Source organism: Sorex araneus, chromosome 2 (genome assembly GCF_027595985.1).
Source record: "Sorex araneus isolate mSorAra2 chromosome 2, mSorAra2.pri, whole genome shotgun sequence".
NCBI lineage: Eukaryota > Metazoa > Chordata > Mammalia > Eulipotyphla > Soricidae > Sorex > Sorex araneus.
The window spans coordinates 189,667,825-189,691,041 of record NC_073303.1 but is presented as its reverse complement, the minus strand read 5'-3'; the positions used below and the strand labels follow the sequence as shown (position 1 = coordinate 189,691,041).

The 23,217-nt window shown below is 43.5% G+C and overlaps 1 protein-coding gene across 1 annotated transcript in view; it reads right to left on the bottom strand.

The window, feature by feature from the left end:
• JAM2 (junctional adhesion molecule 2) overlaps positions 1–23,217 on the bottom strand; it is a 79,704-nt gene that overhangs the window by 7,330 nt on the left and 49,157 nt on the right. Inside the window, exons 3-8 of the mRNA XM_055129116.1 lie at positions 21,621–21,728; positions 19,114–19,266; positions 16,161–16,363; positions 10,491–10,590; positions 3,375–3,482; positions 865–880 (exon numbers count right to left, since the gene is read on the bottom strand). Of these exons, the coding sequence (XP_054985091.1) occupies positions 865–880; positions 3,375–3,482; positions 10,491–10,590; positions 16,161–16,363; positions 19,114–19,266; positions 21,621–21,728 (688 nt within the window). The remainder of the gene's footprint in view (positions 1–864; positions 881–3,374; positions 3,483–10,490; positions 10,591–16,160; positions 16,364–19,113; positions 19,267–21,620; positions 21,729–23,217) is intronic.

Here is a 23,217-nt window from a genome sequence, read left to right as displayed (position 1 = left end):
ACCCTGGCCCTCGTTTCCTCCTCGTCTGCCCATGACATTGGCAGTCTGGGGTGGGAGGGTGGCCTGAGGTCACTGAACACAGGCTGTGAGATAGAGCCTAGGGGATTTCCTAGCCACCTTGTAATTAAGGCCCTTCAGCCACCCTATATAAAATGGTCTTTTTGGTGCATTCGTCATTCTCCTACCCACTTTATTGTTTTTTTTTTCTTTTTGCGTTACACCCAGCAATACTTAAGGGTTATCACTGGCTCTACATGCAGGAATTAATTCTGGTGGTGCTGGGAGGGACCATATGTGGTGCCGGGGATCGAACTCTGGTTGGTCACCTGCAAGGCAAATGCCCTCCCCACTGTACTATGGCTCCAGCCCCACTCACACCTGTTTTACTTTTCTCCATCAATCCTTACCACAAGTAACATACTACTAGTTTCCTTTCTGCCTTTCTTTACTAGCGTAAGCTTCATTAGGTTGAGGGTTTGGGGGAGTCTGTTTGGTTCACTGCTGTCCCACTAGTCTTGAGGGTCTTGTGGAGAACAGAACTGACATTAAAAGTGATGACCAAGTAGAATTTTATTAGAAAATTTCCAATGTAACAAAATACAACACGCATGTCTCTGAAAAGTAGTACTTTGGAACTACCTAGAAGCTGATCTCGTGGCTATTGTTTCTCTAGATAATTAGACATCACTGACAAAGAGACGTGGGATAGGAGGTGGCATGCATTTTTCATGAACTTGCATCACTCCCCACAAGATGAAATCTACACAAATAGCCCAACTTTTCACCACTGACTTTCAAAGGATGATGAACAAAAAGGTGGTTGAACAGAATGGGAGAGCATGCATTTGAAGAGAGTATACTTACTGGAAGGAGGTTTCTTCTACAAAAGAATAAGTATACATGATTAATGAAGAGTAAATACAGTACAATACAGATTCATATAAAGCTTATTTTCCTTCCGTTTTGATTCTTACTTGCTGACACTTATAACCCCCAAACCAAGGGTTGGCAAACTTTTTGTAACAGGTGACAAATATTTTGGGCAAGGCTATATAAATGTACTTATAAAAAAGAAAACAATCTTTCTAAAATTTTATCAAGAGAATAAAAATACAATAATCAATAAAATTTATTATTGTGGTAATCAAAGTCTTGTGATGAAAGTACAACTCAAATGATGGTCTGTCTTTTAGATGGAGAGCAATTCCTTTAATGGGGATTCAGATTTCTGATCAACGAGATTGTAGGTGGCTGTAGAATCATTCTGATCTTGTAGCTCACAGAAAAACAGTGGTAGGACGAACAGCTCACATGTTCTAGTTTGCCAACTCTTATACAAAATGTAAGTTCAAAACACAGTTCTTTTGAATTGATTTTCTGCTAGGTGAAAAATAAAAGTAACGTTCCTAGATAATTAACTACCACTACACAATTCAAATGTTTATTCAGTTATCATTATAAATGAGATCTATCAAATCTTCGATTAAATACTCAAAAATCTTTTTGGGGAGTACACAGATCAAGGTGATAAGAGTTTTGAATGAGTCATCTTATCTGTCTGTACTTTCACTAGTGACCAGCAGAGGGCCTCAGTAAGATTCCATTCACAAAACTACACTGCACTTGATTGAAGTAACGTAAGAAAAACTGGTATTCTTAATTGAGAAAGCAGTTATTTTCAGTTACTGAGAATCCCTTTGAAGGTACAACAGTGGAAACATTTTATGAGAGCATGCTTATGGAAGCAATAAATAACTCCCCTTTATATTTTATTTTCTGCCCCCGGCGCTGTGTAATCCCATCAACAGCCAACATCCAGAGACTATAAAACCAAGCTCCTCGAAGTGCACGGCTGCTCACCTAATAGCCTAGTTCTACCTCTTGGAGAATGTGGCAAACTACCGAGAGTTTACTGCCTGAACGGGGGAGAGCCTGGCAAGCTCCCCGTGGCGTATTCTATATGCCAAATACAGTAACAATGATGGGTCTCATTCCCCTGACCCTGAAGAACCTCTAATGTGGCACCATTGGAAAGGACGAGTAGAGAAAGGCTGCTAAAAACTCAGGGCTAGGACGAATGGAGATGTTACTGGGTCCGCTCGAGCAAATCGATGATCAACGGGATGACAGTGATGGTGATACAGTGATATTTTATTTTAGTATAAACTATTTTAAAACCTAAATTTCAAAATTAAACTGTAAAATGGTATCTTTAAAATTGAATTGTTCATTTAAAAATGAATATATTATTTATTGTATTAAAAAATCTATAAACTATATTATCAATGGACTTGATGGAGATCTGCAGTTTTGGGCTACAGATCATTTTAAAAACCGGGAATCTAAAAAAAAAAAACTGGGAGTCTAGAAAACAAAGATAAAAAACATATCTCACCCATTCACATTGAACCTAATTATCACAAAATGGGGATTTGGAATAATGGAAGATCTGAATTTGAGAAATACAAAACCTTGTTCAGAAGCAACTCTGGTGAAGAGTTTTAAACAAGTCTTACTTCACTGTCACTGTCATCTCGCTGTTCACGTAGAACAGAATTGCTGATACTCAGGGTGTCACAACGACATGCACTGTAGCACTATAGCATGGTTGTCCAGTTGTTCATTGATTTGCTCAAGCAGGCACCAGTAACATCTCCATTGTGAGACTTGTTACTGTTTTTGGCATATCCAATACGCCACGGGTAGCTTGCCAGGCTCTGCCATGCAGGCGAGATACTCTCAGTAGCTTGCCAGGCTCTCTAAGAGGGACAGAAGAATCGAATCTGGGTCAGCTGCGTGCAAGGCAAACACCCTACCCATTGTGCTATCGCTCTAGCCCAAACAAGTCTTACTTAGAATTAATATGTATTTAATTGTAATAAATTATTAATAAGCTTAACATTCAATATTTGACTGCCAGCAAAACATAGCACAGATTTTTTTCAATGAGAAATTACTATGAAAATAGAATCCAATTTACATCATCTGGAAATAAACAATTCCTAAGTAAAAGGACGATAAAGACATGCAAATACACTCTAAATGTCTGTCCTGATTGATAGCTCTCAAGAAGGCTGTGCTAGGCCACTCCTGGACTCTTCTCAGATCCGGTGACATTCTGGGAAGGTTGTGAAGAGGCAGGTGTTGCCTTTCCTCCCTAAGGGTGCCAAGGTCCTTCCAGACTCACCTGCATGTCATCTTCGTCACTTTCTACTGCAGAAAAAGCAATGAAAGAGAGTCTCCAGAGCTTGTTAGACGTTCTTCAAGAGCAAACTCTATCACCACAGGAAGTTGTCTAGCAAACTCTTACCACAGGAAGTTGTCTAGCAAACTGTTACCTCAGGAACCCGTCTAGACAGGTGAGATTCACTTACTTGAGAAGTAGCCTTTCCTCTGAGCGTAGCACACACCCAGGCCACACACAGAAATCACCAGGACCACGACGACCACTGCTGCTATGATGCCACTTATGTTGAGGTCATCTGGAATGAGAAGTTAAACCTTATATGAGCTCACGTCAAATGGATGGCCAGACGTAGACGGTATTTTGAAGGAAGTTTGAAAGCTCCCCTTTGTTGTTCATGTGAAACACATGAAAAAGGGTGATAAGTGCGTTTGATTTGGCTTTTTGGATCACACCGGCGATGCTCAGGGGTTACTCCTGGCTCTGCACTCAGGAATCACTCCTGGAGTTGCTTGTGGGACCATATGGGATGCTGGGAATCGAACCTGGGTTGGCCACGTGCAAGGCAAACACCCTACCCGCTGTGCTATCGCTCCAGCCCCTGACTTGTGCTTCTGAAGTCTGTCCTGACCTATAGGAATTGGTTTAAAACTGAATGAAACAGAGTTGAAAACTTACTTATGTAAACGGGAATAGGCATCTTATTATATTGTATTAAATGGTTCTAATTTCCTTATTTAATTTCATACAGTAATCACAACTTAGCTCTGACTGATTTATTATCTGAGCATTCTATTTGCCATTTCTTTAAGTTTTGTTAGAGCGAGCAATATGAAGGAAATTCGTTATGTGCCTCATGGGGGAGGTTGGGGTTGGGAGGGAAACTGGGGAGACAGGGGTGGGGGGGAGGCCACACAAGTGGTGTGGAAACACTAATATGCCTTAAACTGTGTTATGAACAACTTTGAAAACGACGGTGTCTTAATAAAAATCAAATTAAAAAATTGAAAATATTCTGACAGATTTACATGTTGTAAGAATCTTAAATTTTAGAAAAGTTCTATTATTCAGAAACAAAATGGGGCTGGAGCTATAAGACAGTGGGTAGGGTGTTTGCCTTGCACACTGCTGACCAGGGTTCAATCCCCAGCATCCCATATGATCCCCTGAGCACCTCCAGGAGTAATTCCTGAGTGCAGAGACAGGAGTAACCCCTGTGCATCACCAGGTGTGACCTCTCCCCCCAAATAAAAGCAAAAAAAAAATAGAAATAAAATATAAGAAATTCTTGAGGCTGAAGAGATATTAGAGTGTGCAGGGATCTTGCCTTGCATGTGGCCAACCCAGATTCAATCCCCAGCAACCGACTGGGTCCCTCAAGACCACCAGGAATGATCCTGAATACAGAAGCAGGAGTAAGCCTGAGCACAGTTGGGTGTGTCCCCAAATCCAAATATATTTAATTTGGTGATGTAATAATTCATAGGATTTAATATGCACTTGAAAGTGACATACATTAACAGACTTCAAAAGCACAAACCACCCCTGTTCATGGTACAACAAAGGGATGCTTGTGAACTAACTTCCTTCCTTCCTTCCTTCCTTCCTTCCTTCCTTCCTTCCTTCCTTCCTTCCTTCCTTCCTTCCTTCCTTCTTCCTTCCTGCCTTCCTACCTTCCTTCCTTCCTTCCTTCCTGCCTTCCTACCTTCCTTCTTCCTTCCTTCCTGCCTTCCTACCTTCCTTCCTTCCTTCCTTCCTTCCTTCCCTGCTTCCTTCCTACCTTCCTTCTTCCTTCCTTCCTTCCTTCCTTCCTTCCTTCCTTCCTTCCTTCCTTCCTTCCTTCCTTCCTTCTTTCCTTCTTCCTTCCTTCCTTGCTTCCTTCCTTCCTTCCTTCCTTCCTTCCTTCCTTCCTCCTTCCTTCCTTCTTTCTTTACTCCTTCCTTCCTTCCTTCCTTCCTTCCTTCCTTCCTTCCTTCCTTCCTTCCTTCCTTCCTTCCTTCCTTCCTTCCTTCCTCCCTCCCTTTTGTTCAGGGGCTGCTCCTAGCTCTGTGCTCAGCGGTTGATCCAGTGGCTCTCAGGGGCCCATCTATGCTGCTGGGAACTGAACTGGGAAGAGCCAAGTACAAAGCAAGCACTTTAACCTCGTGTTATTTCTGTGGTCCCGGAAGTGATATTTTTTTTTAAGTCCAGTGAGTTCAAATACTACACAACTTCAGATTTCACTTATAATTCTCCTACATTACCATATTTGTCAATTAGCAAATAAAGGAAAATCAGACCCCAAGGAGATGTTCCTTTTTATTCTAAAAGCTAAGTGGAAGAAAAATATTCCTCCTGAATTTCTATGGGTCTGTGTGTAAGACTATCTTCTTCAGTTATTTCCCTTTCATGTTTTCTCATACTTATTTTCTTTACTTGCTGAAGCTCTCTTCCCTTTTTAAAAAAATTTTTTTGGGGTCACACTCAGTGATACTCTGGGGTTACTCCTGGCTCTGCACTCAGGAATCACTCCTGGTGGTGCTTGGGGGACCATATGGGATGCCGGGCATTGAACTCGGGTCAACCACAAACAAGGCAAACACCCTACCTACTGGACTATTGCTCCGGCCTTACGTTTCTTTCTTTCTTCTTTCTTCTTTTTCTTCTCTTTTTATTTTTGGCAGTGACTGACATTGGACCCACATCCTCTACATACAGGCCAATGCTAAGCCACATCTCAGAGGCAGCCATGGGCCCTGATCAAACCCAGGGCTCCATAATTGCAGGGTTCTATCAGGACCTCTGAGCTATATCCCAGCCAGAGTCTGGCCTCCAAACAAATATTCAATTGTTTAAAAAGGATAGAAATAACCCCTTGTCAGAAGGGTATTTGGGAAAAAAATTTTTCCCATTCCATGGACTGTCTTTGTATTTTGGTCACCATTTCTTTTTGAGCTTCTTAGTACAATGTAGTCCCATTTATTTAATTTTGCTTCCACTTGCATGGTCATTGTTATTTCATCTGTGAAAAGACCTTTAGCTTCAATGTCATGGAGGAATCTGCCGATATTTTCTTTCTTTTTGCTTTTTGGGTCACACCCAGCAATGCACAGGGGTTACTCCTGGTTCATGCACTCAGGAATTACCCTTGGCGGTGCTCAGGGGACCATATGGGATGCTGGGAATCGAACCTGGGTCGGCCGCGTGGAAGGCAAACGCCCTACCCACTGTGCTATCACTACAGCCCCTCTGCCGATATTTTCTTACATGTTACATGTACTTTATGGATTCAAGTCTGATATTGAGATCTTTCATCCATTTTAATTTGGCTTTTGTGTGTGGCCTTAGAAAGATGTCTGAGTTCATTTTTTTTTTTGCATGTTTCTGCCCAGTTTTCAACAAGCACTACTTGTTGAAGAGGCTTTCATGTTCAGCTACTTGTTGAAGAGACTCGTTTCATGCTTCTTGCTACTTTATCAAAGATGAAATGATCATATATTTGAGGATCTGTATCAGGATATCCAACTCTATTCCACTGATCTGCCAGTCAGACTTTATTCCGACAACTTGTTGTTTTAAATACTACTGCTTTGTAGTACAGTTTGAAGTTGGGGAAGGTTAGGTCTCCCATCTTCTTTTCCCCAAGGATTGCTTTAGCTATTCATGGGGGTTTATTGTTCCATATGAATATCAAAAGTGTTTAATCTATTTCTTTGAAAATGTCATGGGTATCCTTATAGGGACTGTATTAAATCTGTATAATGCTTTAGGGAATATTGCCATTTTGTTGATGTTAATCCTTCCACTCCGAGAGCAGGGGATGTGTCTCAATTTCCTTATGTCCTCCTTTTTTTTTTATTGAAGTAGCATTTTACATTTTTCTCTGGATAGATCCTTCACCTCTTCAGTTAAGCTGATTCCAAGGTACTTAATTTTCTGTGGCATAACTGTGAATTGGATTTAAAAATATATATATCTTCCTTCTCCTTAATAATTTGTATAAGGGATTAATAACAAAGATATAAAAGGCACTGGTAGAACTTTATAAGAAAAAAGCATTCAATCCCATCAAAAAATGAGAAGAAATGAGCAGAAACGTCCTCAAAGAAGAAATAAAAATGGCCAAAAGGCACATGAAAAAGTGCTCTACATCACTAATCATCAGTGAGATGCAGATCAAGACAACAATGAGATATCAGCTCACACCATAGAGACTGGCACACATCAAAAAGAACAAGAATTGTTTGGAAAACAATATGGGCATTCCTAAAAAAACAACAACAACTAGAAATTGAGCTCGATACAACCCAGAAGTACTTCTGGGAATATATCCTAGGGGCCCAAAAACACAATTCAGAAAAGCCATCTGCACTTCTATGTTCATTGCAGCACTCCTCACAATATCCAGAATTTGGAAATAAACTGAGTGCCCGAGAACAGATGCTAGATAAAGAAACTATGGCACATGTATACAATGGAATACTATGAAGCCACCAGGAAAAAACAATCGTGAGATTTGCTTATCAATGGATGAACATGGAGAGTATAATGCTGAGTGAAATGAGTGAAATGAATCAGAAGGAGAGGGACAGATACAGAATGACTCCACTCATTTATGGGACATTTAAAAAAAGAGCAAAAATATGGGTATAGTAGGTGTGTGGCTTGCTCTCTTGAGTCTCTACAAATACATTTTTTTTTTTTTTTTTTTTGCTTTTTGGATCACACCCGGCAATGCACAGCGGTTACTTCTGGCTCTGCACTCAGGAATTACCCCTGGCGGTGCTCAGGGAACCATATGGGATGCTGGGAATCAAACCCAGGTTGGCCGCGTGCAAGGCAAACGCCCTACCCGCTGTGCTATTGCTCCAGCCCCTGCAAATACATTTTGACTCCAGGCATTTATTCCTTTGTCTGCAATCAGATATAGATTGGGGTTGGTTTTTTTTTTCTTTTTGGGTCACACCCTGTGATGTTCAGGGGTTATTCCTGGCTCTGCACTCAGGAATTACTCCTGGCAGTGCTCGGGGGACCCTATGAGATTCTGGGAATCGAACCCGAGTCAGCCGCATGCAAGACAAACGCCCTACCCGCTGTGCTATCGCTCCAGCCCCCAGATATAGACTGGGCGGGGGCTGGTTTCATTTAGGACCTGCTTCTCAGCCTCCACTGCTCCCTCCGAGCCTTAGAATGGTGGAATTTGCCCTTGGTCTCCTTGCTCTGAAACTGTAATTTCCTGCTGGCTGTCAGGAGGCCTCTGATGCAGCCAGACCTGAATATCTTGTTGGGTCTGATTCTGTGTCTAGCCCAGGCATTGTAAGAGTAGAGTCTTTAAGCTGGTGTGCCAGTTTGCAGTTCATTCCTTTTTCCCTAGACTGGTTCCTTCCCCTGCCAGTCCTGCTTTGGCACCTCCCTGGCACAGTCTGATTCTTTAGCTCCCAATTCCGCTGCTAATTCTCATTCATGGGCACAGTTCTTCTCCCAGTCTGGTGGCTGAGTTTTCCAGTGAGCTTCATTAGCAGGGCCCAACCAGGATTCTGTATTTCATTCAATTTTTTTGTTTAGTTTTTGGGTCACACAGGGATCATTTCCGGCAGTCTCCTGGGACCTTATGGGAGGTCAGAGATCAAACCTAGGTCTGCTGCGTGCAAGGCAAGTGCTCTACCTACTGTACTGTTGCTCTGGCCCCTTTAATTCAGTTTTTGATCTGGTTTTTGTGGTGGCATCCTGGGAATGAGTTTAGATTTCTCCCTTTTTTGCCATTTTAATCTTGCATTTCCAAATGCGTTGATTATTAAACAGATTTGGATGAGTTTTTCTGATGAATACTTCAAAGTATCACTGATGCGTATTTTCACATTATTTGAGTGTTTGTATTTGACTATGCATATCAATGTTCAAATGAATCTGGTAGTTAATATATATCCCTAAATTTTCATTATCTTTTGTTTTGGGTAAGGGCTGGAGTGATAGCACAGTGGGTAGGGCATTTACCTTGCACGTGGCCGACCTGGGTTCAATTTTTCTACCCCTCTTGGAGAGCCCGGCAAGCTACCAAGAGTATCTCGCCTGCACGGCAGAGCCTGGCAGCTCCCTGTGGCATATTCGATATACCAAAAACAGTAATAACAAGTCTCACAATGGAGACGTGACTGGTGCCCGCTCAAGCAAATTGATGAACAAACAGGACGACAGTGCTGCAGTTGTTATTATTTTGTGGTACCAGAAATTGAACCCAGGAATTCATATAAGCAAAACAAGTACTCTGGGCCACAGTGATATTACAGCAGCATTTGCCTTGTGTGTAGCCAATCTGAGTTGGATCTCTGGCATCCCATATGATCACCAGGATTAATTCCTGAGTGCAAAGCCTATTTGGCGATACACAGAAGCATACTATTTCAGAAGGTTGGAAAAAATTCTCAACAAACTGACGAGAACATACCAAAGTACTCACAGTGTACCAGCAATAGTCTAATATTTGCAGACACTGATTTATCTGCGGGTGAGATACTCTTGGTAGCTTGCTGGGCTCTCCGAGAGGGGAGAAGGAATCGAATCGGGTCGGCTGCATGCAAGGCTAACGCCCTACCCGCTACACTAGAGCCTGGCAAGCTACCCGTGGTGTATTTGATATGCCAAAAACAGTAACAAGAAGTCTCACGATAGAGACGTTACTGGTACCCGCTCAAGCAAAAAAAAGGTGTGGGGTGGGGTGGGGTGGGGTGGAGAGAGGGTTCAGCAGGTAGGGCATTTGCTTTGTATATAGCAGTTCTGGATTTGATCCCTGGCATCCCATATGGTCCCCCAGAGCCCACCAGGACTAACTCCTGAGTGCAGAGCCAAGGAGTAACCCCTGAGCATCAGTGTGTGTGACCTCAAAGCAAACAAAAAGCCATAGAAAATAGAAATTATATAAATTTGTTTTAAAAACAATTATTTGAGGGTTGTGGCTCAGTGGCTGAGCATGTGTCTGGCATGTGTGAGGTCTTGCTGCTTGCCCACCCCCTTTCACTGCCCCCCCGCCCACCCCTTTTCACTGCCCCCCCCCCCCGCATCAGAACAATACACTTCTAAAACCATTATTTGAAAAATCCAAATTTTTGTGAAATAGAACACTAAGTTCTGGCGTATTTGAGAGACAGAGCAACAGCATGTTTGCTTTTTGTGAAATATAACAGCAAGCTAATTACAAACATTCCCTCCTTTTTTCAAACCACTCAGCCATGGGCGATTCCTTATTTCTCCTTATTTCTCTCCCCCGCCCCCCCCCATGCTTGTACCCTCTAAATGCACAGTTTTCTCCTCCTCGTCATCAAACACTTACCTATTCTCATTCGTTTCCCAGGACACCTGCGATGGCCAACAGAATTTCGAGCTTCACAGTAATACTCGCCGCTATCCAGTTTTGAAACAGTGTTGAATTGCTGTGTATTGAAGGGGAAATACATACACTTTGTAAGCAGTCCATGGTAAGCAGACTCCTAAAATAACCTTGGCACGGGTTTAAGGTTTTTGGTTTCTGGGTCACACCTGGTGATGCTGAGGTTACTCCTGGTTCTGCATTCAGGAATGACTCCTGACAGTGCTCGGAGGACCATATGGGATGCTGGGAATCGAACCCAGGTTGACTGCGTGCAAGGCAAATGCCCTACCTGCTGTACTCTTGCTCTGGGGCAAATACCCTACCTGCTGTACTCTTGCTCTGGCCCCCCCGGCACTTGGATTTTAGCATAAAGTTGTTCTCTCCTTTTCTTTCACATAGGCATGTATAGCGGTAGTATGAAGTTTTAAATTTGTAACAGCTCTGAGCAATAAATAGCTAAACCTTCCACTTCATCAGACAACCCAAGAACTGTATAAAGAAGTTTTCCTTTTGTGTACACAGTATAAGAATACAGTCTGGCTGGGCGACTGGACTTTTTTTTTTATTTTGCTTTTTGGGTCACACCCAGCAATGCTCAGGGGTTACTCCTGGCTCTGCACTCAGGAATCACTCCTGGCGGTGCTCAGGGGACCATATGGGATGCTGGGAATCGAACCCAGGTCGGCCGCGTGCAAGGCAAACGCCCTACCTGCTGTGCTCTTGCTCCAGCCCCCAGGGACTTTTTAAAAGTTTATAGCATCAAGGATGCCAGTTCTTTCTAATTCCTAGGGACTCTAGTTATAAATGAATTCCTCCACGGCCCAAAAAGACTAACGCACTTTTTTCTAAGTCACAAATGTGTTTATTGCAGTAACAAACAATTAACACTTTTCCCTAGGAGCCTGAGTTACCACAGGGGAGGTGAAGGAACTCAGGGCCTAGGAAAATCCTCATCAATGTAGTTTAGGGGATTGCAGAATCCATCCATTATAGACATTCTGAAAACTCTGGGAGTAGGCGACCGAGAAAGGATACGCTTCGTCGGGCTGGAGAGCTAGTACAGGAAACTGGGCACTTCCGTTTCAACCCAATATAGACAGTTCCCGCCACTGTGGGGTATATACCAAGCACCCCTGGAAATGAATCCCGAGCACCACTTGGGGGTCTCCCTCACAAAATAGCTCCCCAAATAAAAAATAAATAAAACCTGCCCAAACTAACTGTAGCACTGTGGTCCCATTGTTCATCAATTTGCTCGAGTGGGCACCAGTAACGTCTCCATTGTGAGACTTGTTGTTACTGTTTTGGGCATATTGAATATGCCACAGGTAGCTTGCCAGGCTCTGCCGTGTGGGCAGGATGCTCTTGGTAGCTTGCTGGGCTCTCCAAGAGGGATGGAGGAATTGAACCCAGGTTGGCCATGTGCAAGGCAAATGCCCTACCCGCTGTGCTATCACTCCAGACTGGAGCCCAAACAAATATTTTTTTTTGAGGGGGGTGACACCTGTAAATGCATAGGGGTTACTCCTGGCTCATGCACTCAGGAATTACCCCTGGCCGTGCTCGGGAGACCATATGGGATGCTGGGAATTGAACCCAATGAAAAGCGCCCTACCCACTGTTCTATCACTCCAGCCCCCAAATATTTCTTAAAAAAAAAAAAAAAAACTACCTCTTCAATGCCTAGAAGGCTCATGTAAAATTCGTTCTTAAAAACAGGCAGGCCTTTTTATCTTTTTTTTTTTTTTTTTTTTTTGCTTTTGCTTTTTTGGGTCACACCTGGAGACACACAGGGGTTACTCCTGGCTCTGCACTCAGGAATCAATCCTGGCAGTGCTCAGGGGACCATATGGGATGCTGGGAATCGAACCTACATGGCAAATGCCCTACCTGATGTACAGAGAAAACGCTCTAGCCCAAACTTTTGATCCATTTATTCCTTTTTTGTCCCTCACTGTTCTTTTTGGCTTGGGGGCCACAGCTGACGGTGCCCAGGGTTTCCCACAGACTTTGCACTCAGGGATCACTCCTGGTGGGGCTTGGGGTGCCGAGGATTGAACCATACTGGGTGCTGAGGATCAAACCCAGTTTTCTGCACGCAAGGCAAATGCCCTTACCTGCTGCGTTATCTTTCCCGCCCCCGTCCCTCACTTCCTTTCCCTGTGACCTCTGTCCCTCTCTTTTCTTTGTACATTGACGTGGGGTAGATGGTTCTTTCCTCCTTTAAGTTTTGTTATTGGTTTTGATTTTTGGATCGCTTCTGGTGGGGATCAGGAGTGACTCCTGGCTCTGTGCTCAGGGATTACTCCTGGAGGTGCTCAGGGAATCATATGAAAGGCTGGAGACCAAACCTGGGCTGGTCATCTTGTGTAAGGCGAACACTTGACCCACTGGCCCTTTGCTCCAGTTCCCCTTCCTTAATTTTACTATGGAGTCATCTCTCACTCTTCTAAAGAGCCAGAATACTTTTGAAGCATTTACCCAGGAACTCAGGACAAGATTATTTATGGGAATTGGGGCTGGATCGATAGCACAGCAGGGAGGGCGTTTGCCTTGCACGAGGCCGACCCGGGTTCGATTCCCAGCATCCCATGTGGTCCCCTGAGCACCTCCAGTAGTAATTCCTGAGTGCAGAGCAAGTAGTAACCCCTGTGCAGTGCTGGGTGTGACCCAAAAAGAAAAGAAAAAAAAAAGATTATATAAGGGAATTAAGAATAAAACCCAAACTCAAAAGGATCATCCAGTACATTGGCTTTTTGCTCGATACTTTTTGTTTGGTTTTGGCTTGGGGTGACATCCAGAGGCACCCAGGGGTTACTCCTGGCTCTGCCAGCAGGAAACACTCCTGGTGATGCTCAGGGGCCCATATGGATGCCGGGGATCGAACCCGGGTCAGCCGCGTGCAAGCAAGCACCGTCCCCAGTGTACTACCTCTCCGGCTCCCTTTTGCTGTACATCGTAACTGGTCATAACAAGGGAGCTTGTTCAGCCTCCCGGAATCCGTGCCACCCCTTTCTTAGGAAATAACCAATGGAGGTCCAGCCTGGGGCGTTTTTTTGCCATCACCAGATATTTCAAGGGTCGGGGTCAACTGAGGAAAGAGAACCTATATCATTGCAGACTGGCCTTGGGGCTTTTGTCACCTGCTCTGAGAAAGAAATACATTTGAAAAGTAAATTTAGCAAAGTGTGACGGCAGGTTTTCTGTCCCCCTTTCTTGGTGTCAAATTACTCGGACCTGCTGACTTGTGATGGTGACACTGCAAAGGCCAGAGGCTGCCCTTCCTTCAGGGAGAGGTGCCTAAGGCTCTCCAGCCCCTGCTCTCTCCCAAACAGTATCTCTCTCCTCTCACACTTCTGGAAGCACCTTTTGATATAAACTATTTTGCTTTACAAAATAAATAAATAAATAAATAAATAAATAAATAAATAAATAAATAAATAAAAAGGAATAGCCACTTCCTTCAATCTGCTTTATTATTGAACCACTTCATCCATACGATTTATTATTATTTTAATTAATTTATTTTTTTTGCTTTCGGGTCACACCCGGTGATGCACAGGGGTTACTCCTGGCTCTGCACTCAGGAATTACTCCTGGCAGTGCTCAGGGGACCATATGGGATGCTGGGATTCAAACCCGGGTTGGCCGTGTGCAAGGCAAATGCCCTACCCGCTATGCTATCGCTCCAGCCCCCATACGCTTTATTATTAATCAGAGTGTTTCTGGCTCTTAGATGCTATGGTGTGCTTGCAGATGGAGAAAAATGAATGGAGGCATTGTATCCTCGGATCCTCCTTTTAAAATTCATTACAGTGATGATTGTTGCCCTGACATTAAGATTTCTGAATAACTGGATAGCAATTCTGAATTTGGGGGGAAGCAAACATTTTTCAACTTTGATTTAAATTAATATAATTTTGAAGAAAAAAAATCTTTTTGTTTGTTTGTTTTGGGGCCACACCCAGCGGTGCTCAGGGGTTACTCCTGCCTGCATTCAAATTCTTACGGTGCTCGGGGAACCACATGGGATGCCAGGGATCAAACCCAGGTCAGTGGCGTAGATTACAAGTGGCCTACCCACGGTACTATCTTCCTGACCCTGAACAATAGCTTTAAGATTAAATATTATATATATTATGTAGATATAATGGGCTGGAGCAATAGTACAGAGGTTGGGCGTTCGTCTTTCACTCGGCCGACCTGAGTTCAATTCCTTCGCCCCTCTGGGAGAGCCCGGCAAGCTACCAAGAGTATCAAGCCCAGGCGGCAAAGCCTGGCAAGCTACCCATGCATATTGGATATGCCAAAAACAGTAACAATAAGTCTCTCAATGAGAGCTGTTACTGGTGCCCGCTCGAACAAATCGATGAGCAACGGGATGACAGTGACAGTGACATATAATACTTTCTACTCCTGTGTCTACTCTGCAAAAATCACAGGTCAAAAGTCACAATGTTTTACATTTTTAATGTTTTTTTGTGTTGTTCTTTTGGGGGGCACACCTGGCAATGCTCAGGGGTTACTTGTGACTTTGCACTCAGGAACCAACCAGCTCAGGGATGCTGGGGTTCACTGGAACCCAGGTCAGCCATGTGCAAGGCAAACGCTCTACGCACTGTACTATCTTTCCCGCCCCTGCTTTACATTTTTAAACGTCATTAAGAGCTATTTAAATGTCTAAAGAGCTATTTCACAGGTTTCCAACAATATTCCTCAAAGGACTTTTTTTTTTTTTTGGGTCACACTCGGTGATGCTCAGGGGTTACTCCTGGCTCATGCACTCAGGAATTACTCCTGTTGGTGCTCGGGGGACCATATGGGATTGCTGGGAATCGAACCCATGCCAGCCACGTGCAAAACAAACGCCCTACCCACTGTGCTGTCACTCAGACCCCCTAAAAGGATTTTTTAACCAATAGATTTTGTTTGGTTGGTTTTGGAACCAAACTGGCATTACTCAGAGGTTCCACCTGGCTCTGAGCTGGGCAGTTGCTCTTGGCTGTGCTAGGGGGCCATGTAGTGCTAGGGATTTAACCAGGGCCAGCCACACACAAAGCATGCTCTGCACGCGTGCATGTCTCTAGCCCAAATCAAGGTGTTTCAGCGGGAGTTCGGGTGAAGTTTGGGGTGGGGTGGAGGCAATCATAGAACCAGCACTAAATCTAAAGATAGTCAAGTCACAGGGCAAACTGTGGGTGACCTGACCACGACAGAGCTGAAAGCACACAGAGATCCCATCAAAGGTTGATGGTGATTATTGCAATGGAGTCAGGGCATCCCCAAACTGGCGTCCATGGCTCTGAAATCGTGCGACTGTACCTAGCACCTTTCCTGGCCAGGAAAACAGTCCGATTAATCATCACAAATTCCACTCACACTCTTTTAGCTCATTGATGGAGACCCACGTAGGCACAGTGACCAGCTCTCTCTCTAGTCTTCCCTCTCCCATCTCAGCCCCTTCCGGCACATCTCTGTGTGTATGACCATCTGTCCAACTGTCCTCTCTTTCTCACTACACAGCAAACAAGGGGATTAGTCCTCCTTTCTCTACTGTATTACGTCTCATCATTTTTTTTTTTTTACTTAAGCGGAAAAAAATGATCAGGCTGATGCCTGAAACCAGCTTACCAGAGTTCCAGATTTTGCGTTCACTGAGTATGAGCTATTGGTGCTGTGTGGGCCACGCTTCAGATTTCCCAGCAAACGGATGCCGTCCTTAAACCAGGTGTATTCTGGAGCTGGGTTCCCTTCTCTTTCATGACATCGCAGCTCTACCACAGTCCCGCTCAGAGCAGAATTAGGGATTTGGCACAATGGAACGGCTGGAGCCACTGGCGGATGAACGTCAGAGGATACTGGTTAGCTACAGGCTGTACGAGGACTTGACAACAGCCTGTGATAAGAGACTGGCTAGTGGTTCAGGAGATCCATTCCTTTTCTTTATGGCACACGACTCCATCATATTTGCCAGCCTCCTTGCAGTTCGATATGTTGTTTGCCATGAATTCTGGCCAATGGCATGCAGGGAAAGTGATATATACAATTTCCTGGCTTTATACATAAAAGCTTCTGACATGCACCATCATTCAGTCCTTTGTCCCTCACCCCCCTTCCCAAGGTCTCAATATCCACGATGATATTGACATCTTCGAAAGCCAAGTATTGATGACATGAACTGATGTTCTACATTAGGTTGGGCTTCTCATGACTTGATGAAGTGGAGTAATAAAGCTCTATTATACCAACAGAGCACCCTATTCTCCAAGGGAGCTCCGATTAAACTCTTTAGGCTTTTTATTTGCGCAGAAAGAAGTGTCTATTATGTTGAATAATTCACTGAAAGTTCAAGACTCCTTTTTACTACAAGCATGGCCTTAGCTAATAACACAGCTGTTCTCTCTTGGATATACTATTTCTACTGTCTCCTTATCAATGTTTTAGTGTTGTATTGCCAACTACATTCATAAGAAGTCAACTTGAGATTTTTCAGGACTGGTCTGAAAAGTTCAGATTTTTTTTTTCCTATTCTGCCTAGGACTGGCCACTTTAGAGAAAAATTGAGATAGGATGAATTTGCTCCCAGGGATTTGTAAAATAAACCAGATCACTACCAGAGGACTTAAACTCAGAATGTCAGGGTGATCAGGATGTCAGGATGATCTCAAGTTTCCCAGTTCTGGTGCGTGTGCGAGTGTGTGTGTGTGTGTGTGTGTGTGTGTATTTTCAGTTATTCAAACTTAAGTCAATCAAACACAATCTGGATACTGCTTTAAGTTGCAAATGCATTCTCTTTAAAATATGGAGATTACACAGATGGTCTGACATAACTCCTTTCAAAATAGTCTTTTGAGTGGTCAGAGGAAAGTCTGTATCACTGTCACTGTATCACTGTCATCCTGTTGCTCATCGACTTGCTCAAGCAGGCACCAGTAACGCCTGAATTTGAGACTTATTGTTACTGTTTTTGGCGAGCCTGGCAAGGTACCCATGGTGTATTTGATATGCCAAAAAACAGAGGAAGGTCAGAGAACTGAAAATGAGAGCGCTGGACACTCGTTGGCTGGGCCAAAGAGGGAGAGGTCCAGTGGAAAGGAAGTGTGTGGCTCCAGGAGTGAATATCACTCTCGGTACATATGAAAACTGCAATTCCACAAATCAAAGAACTGAAATCTTCCAATGCCAAGACTAATATGGATGAAGCCAGACAAAAGAAATCAGTTGAGATGACCCCTTGATCGCAGCTTGGTCATTCCCTGGGCAGAGAATGCGACCATGGACTGAACAACTATCCTGCAAAACTGTGAGCGAGGACACTGGGATTGTTTTAAGCTGCTAAATTTGAGATCACCTTTTATGTAGCAACAAAAGATTAACACACCAATTTAATAAGCCTCTTATAAGGCTTTTGTTATCATATTTTGTCTGTACTCTTGTATCACTAACAGAAAGACCTGGTACTCTATCAAAAGAGGAAAAGGAGCTATTTTATTCTCTTTGCTTGGTAGTTTTTACATACATCCATGAAGAACAAATTATTATGCTCTTTTATAAGTTGTCATCATCAATTTTATATATAAGTGATTCTTAGAGCAACTTTACAACAATACATTGGATTTGGAGTTAACTCCATCAGGATCCAAATCCAGATCCTGGTCCAAATTGTGTTATTTCTTTTTTCCTTTTCTTTTCTTCAGAAGTGTCAAGAGTCAAACATAGGGCCTGATACTTTCTAGGCAAATGCTCTACCGCAGTCACATCCTTGGCTCTGTTTTATTACATTTCACCCACTAATGTGATGCTTCCAAGTTGTTCTGGCTCTACGATAGGAGACATTCCTGGCAGACGCAACTAATGGGAGTCACAACAAATGTGGGAAATACACACACAGGGATGTGCTTTACTACTTGAGTCACACTCCACATCTGATACTCTTAATTGTTGCTGTTTTGGGGCCACACGATGGTGCTCAGGGATCACTCCTGGTGCCGCTTAGGTGACTGTATGCATGCCAGGGTCTGAACTGCAGATGCTGTGTACAGAGCAAGTGCCTTAACCCCCGTGCCAGCTCTTGGGTTCTTAATACCATTTTTTTTAATGGTAGGAGAAAGACTACTGCAGTTGGAAGTTATTGAAAAATAAATTGTTGGTAGACATGCTTCTGTGTGTATTAGAGGACAATTAAGCTTTACTTCAATTTCCTATTTATTTGCTTTTTGGGGGGTCACACTCGGTAATGCACAGGGATTCCTCCTGGCTCTGCACTCAGGAATTACTCCTGGCAGTGCTCAGGGGACCATATGGGATGCTGGGAATTGAACCTGGGTCGGCCGTGTGCAAGGCAAACGCCCTCCCCGCTGTGCTATCGCTCCAGCCCCTCCAATGAATCACGAATCATGAATCAGTAACCGTGAACTCTGAACGGCCAGTGAGGTGGAGAGAGGCTACGGGCAAGACGAGCAAGGAGGCTGGCGTGATGGTCATTCCTGTCCCTTCGCTGATTGGCGCCATGAATTTGCTTCCCTGCCTCGAGTGCGGGGTGACGCAGGCGGAAGTGGCAAGAGCACCGGTACGAGCACCTCACCTAGGACTTCCAGAGTGACTGTGTCCTCCTCCAGATTCTGGCCTTGCTCTGACGGGGCACTCACTTCACAACGGTATTTCCCAGCATCTCTTCTGGTAACGTTTTTGATCCGTATACTGAAATCTATCATCTCAGCTCGCTTTTTAAAATCACCTTTTAGGAAAAAATGAAAGTGAGGTTCATAATAACACACACACAAAACCCTTTCTTCAAACTACTATTTCCAAGTACGATAACCCAGTTAAGAAATTACTCAGCACCCCCAGGATCTCTACTTTCTTTATGCAAACAGAGAGCACCCCACAACTGTATGCAAGCCTACTGGCTCCGTCCTGGACGATCCAACATCCCCCGGGGGTCGCCCCGAGCAAAGCGACTGTTTATTATGTTCCTCTAGTCAGTTCCTGCAGTAGCCAGAGCATCTGGTATCTATATAAATTTAATTTTAAAATCAACAACAACAAAGTGTGTGGGTACCACAATTTCAAAAACATGCTTCAGAATGAGAAACGATTCACAAAGAGAATCTAGTTCCATATTTTTATGTTTCACTTGAGAGCATTCATCTTGTTTTCCTGCTCCATCCTGTTTCGAGGAGCCCTGTGAGAATATGCCCATTTTCCAAAGATATGGAAGAACTTAAGTAAATTAGCCACAGCAGGAATTTTATGTGTGGTAGCCAGATGATACTGCTACACACACACACACACACACACACACACACACACACACACAGAGATCTGAGAAAATCTCCCCTCCCCTCCTCTCCTTTCTTTTCCTCCTTCTCCTTCTCCTTTCTTTTCCTCCTTCTCCTCCTTTCTTTTCCGCCTTCTCCTTTCTTTTCCTCCTTCTCCTTCTCCTTTCTTTTCCTCCTTCTCTTCCTCCTCCTTCCTCCTCCTCCTCCTCCTTTTTCCTCCTCCTCTTCCTCCTCCTCCTTTTTCCTCCTCCTCCTCCTTTCTTTTCCTCTTCCTTCTCCTTCCTCCTCCTCCTTCCTCTTCCTTCCTCCTCCTTCCTCCTCATCTCCCTCCTCCCTCCTCCCTCCTCTCTCCTCCCTCCTCCTCCTCCTCCTCCTCCTCCTCTTTCTGGGCTATACCTGGCTGCATATAAGACTTATTTCTGGCACTGCACTCAGGGATCACTCCTGGAAGGTTTGGGGGTCCCTTTGGGATACAGGTGACAAAACCCAGTCTGGCCAAGTGCAAGACAAACACCCTATCCACTGTACTATCACTCTGGCCCCTAACTGAAGGAGTCTTAAAAACATTCTTTTGGCCATTTTTTGATAGTAATTGGCATGGAATTAAAGTAGTGCTTTGTATAAGGTACAATTGTAAGAATTTGCAACTGTGAAAATTCAAGTAAAGACAATTTTGCTATTGACATTCTGCGTCTGCATCTAATTTTGACAGAGGGGTATTTTAAATTTCCTTGGAACCTAAAGCATCTGTTTACTCATTTAATTATTTAAAAATTAAAACAATACAATGAATTTTAATATAATAAAAGTCATTGTACTTATTAGATTTATAACTTTCAAAATATTCATAATGGAAATTTTCACAAATACATAAATTAGAGATACATTCAAATGAGCCTCAACACACCCGTTACTCAGTTACCACTTCATGGCATACTTTATTGCAGCTCTACATATTGTTTGGAAGCAAATCCCAGAAATCATAGTACTTTATCAATCATTATAAATACTTTAAATCAAGGCTAATCACATATTTAGTCAAAAGAGGAAGGATTAGAAAGAAATGTTTAATAATAACAACAACAATATTTTAAAGAAAAACCTGAATCAAGGAATATTTCTCAAGGAATATTTCCTTCCTCATGAGCCATAAAATTCCCTAAACGTTTCAGCTAATGGACAGCTTTCCAGATGGAGACACGGAAATGCGATGCAGTTAGTACAAATAAGTGTAACCCTACATCCAACACTACATCATCTTTTCTTTCTTTCTCTCTAAAAGTAACTCTACTGGGCCAGCAAGAAAAACTATATTTGGCATCCTGTTACTGTCACTGTCATCCTATTGTTCATTGATTTTGCTTGAGCGGGCAGCAGTAACATCTCCATTGTGAGACTTCTTGTTCCTGTTTTTGGCCTATCAAATACACCATGGGGAGCTTGCCAGGCTCTGCCGTGCGGGCAAGATACTCTCAATAGCTTCCCAGGCTCTCCGAGAGGGGCGGAGGAATCGAACCCATGTCGACTGCATGCAAGGCAAATACCCTACCTACTGTGCTATCCAGCCCTGGCATCCTGTAGGAGCTGGGAAATGAAGGACCTTGGGACGTGATGAGTTCAACTGCTTCTATTCTCTGTCCTTTCCTTGGAACTGTCTTGTTCCAAATCTCGGTCATTATAGGTTTCATCTCACACTTCCAAAATCACATTTTCAGTAATCAGTCAGGCGCTAGTCTCATTTGCCCAGGAAAGGAGAGGGTTGTACTTCATGTTCTCCTGCGCTCACCTCATCCGGCCTAGAGCTTCTTACCTTGAAGAGACTGTTGGTAGTAGACGAAAGAGACACTCCGTCCCAGCTTCTTCCACTCCAATCTGGAGGAGGTGGTCTTCTTTGGGTATTTGCAGGCCAAGATAACCTCTAGGATAATGAAAAAGAAATCTTACTTTTGAACGGGCCCTATGATATTTTATTTTACTTATAAGTCTCTCAATGAGAGACATTACTGGTGCCCACTCAAACAAAGTGGCATCGCTGTCACTGTCACTGTCATCCCGTTGCTCATCGATTTGTTTGTTCTTAGAATCCTTCCATGGGTGACACTGCTGCTTTCACAAATTCATAAGTCTCAGCTACTACATATAATGTAAGAGTATCTCACAGGGTTTTCTTATGTATACAAATCCAGTCATGGGCAAAGCATGCATGCCTAGACATGGTAAATACCTTATTTTCTTGTTTGCTTGTCTTGAGGGTTCATCTGGTAGTGCTCAGGCCTTATTCCTGTATTTGTGCTCAAAGATCACTCCTGGGAGTACTTGGGGAACCATATGTAGCGCTGGGGATTGAATGGGGACAGCTGCATGCAAGTGCCTTAACTTCTGTACTATCTCCCTGGCCTAGCAGGTGCTTTAAAAATAGCAGCTATGATGCGTCTCCCATCCCAAGTGGAGCGGATCCTCCTAGCACCATTTACTTGGTGATCCCTTCTCTAACTGAACTGTGTATAGGCTGAACTTGATGGCCACTTAATACCTCTATTGCAAACCACAACACCCAAACAGAGAGAGAGAGCGAAAGGGAATGCCCTGCCACAGAGGTGGGGTGGGGGAAGGGGGAACGAAGTGGGGATGGTGGGAGGGATGCTGGGACCATTGGTGGTGAAAAATGGGCACTGGTGGAGGGGTGGATACTTGACCATTATATGACTGAAATGTAGGCATGGAAGTTTGTAAGTCTGTAACTGTACCTCATGGTGATTCACTAATCAAAATAAAAAAAAATAGGAGCTATGATCATTTAGTTTATTCTTCAGTCACCACCTTCAAGGAGGTTAGAGGTATTAGTTTAGTGTGGCGGTAGAATCGAGACTCTGTAACATCAGTCCAGCATGTAAATGCTAGAACAGACGTAAGCCAAGGAGGCTTCACCGCTAGTTCCTTGGGAAAAGGCACTTAGCCTAGTCTAGGGGCATACAGTGGAAATCACTAATGTTCCATCAAGAGGCTACATTCTCCTTAGGATCTCTTCTTTGATCACCTTCTCTTTGAACACATCCTTACTAATCTCATATGGTTGTTCGGTAAACTGGTAATTCCTATCTCTTATCTTAATCCCCAAACTATCAAAATATTTCATCTTGGCAACATGTTTAACTGCCTCTAAGTAGTTTACAAAGATTTCATTATTACAGGAAGTTTACTGCAGTTAAGTCATTCAAGAATTTCTAGGACTTAAAAGCCATCTTTAGACTGCAAGACTAAACAAGATGACTGAGAGGGGAAACCCAGCCGCTGCCTGCCACCTGCTAAGTTGCCAAATGGAAACCACCAAGTATAAATATATTAAAAATACATTTCACTCAGGCGCTTTACAGTGTCAATTTCATACTTCTAAAAACTTTTTTGAT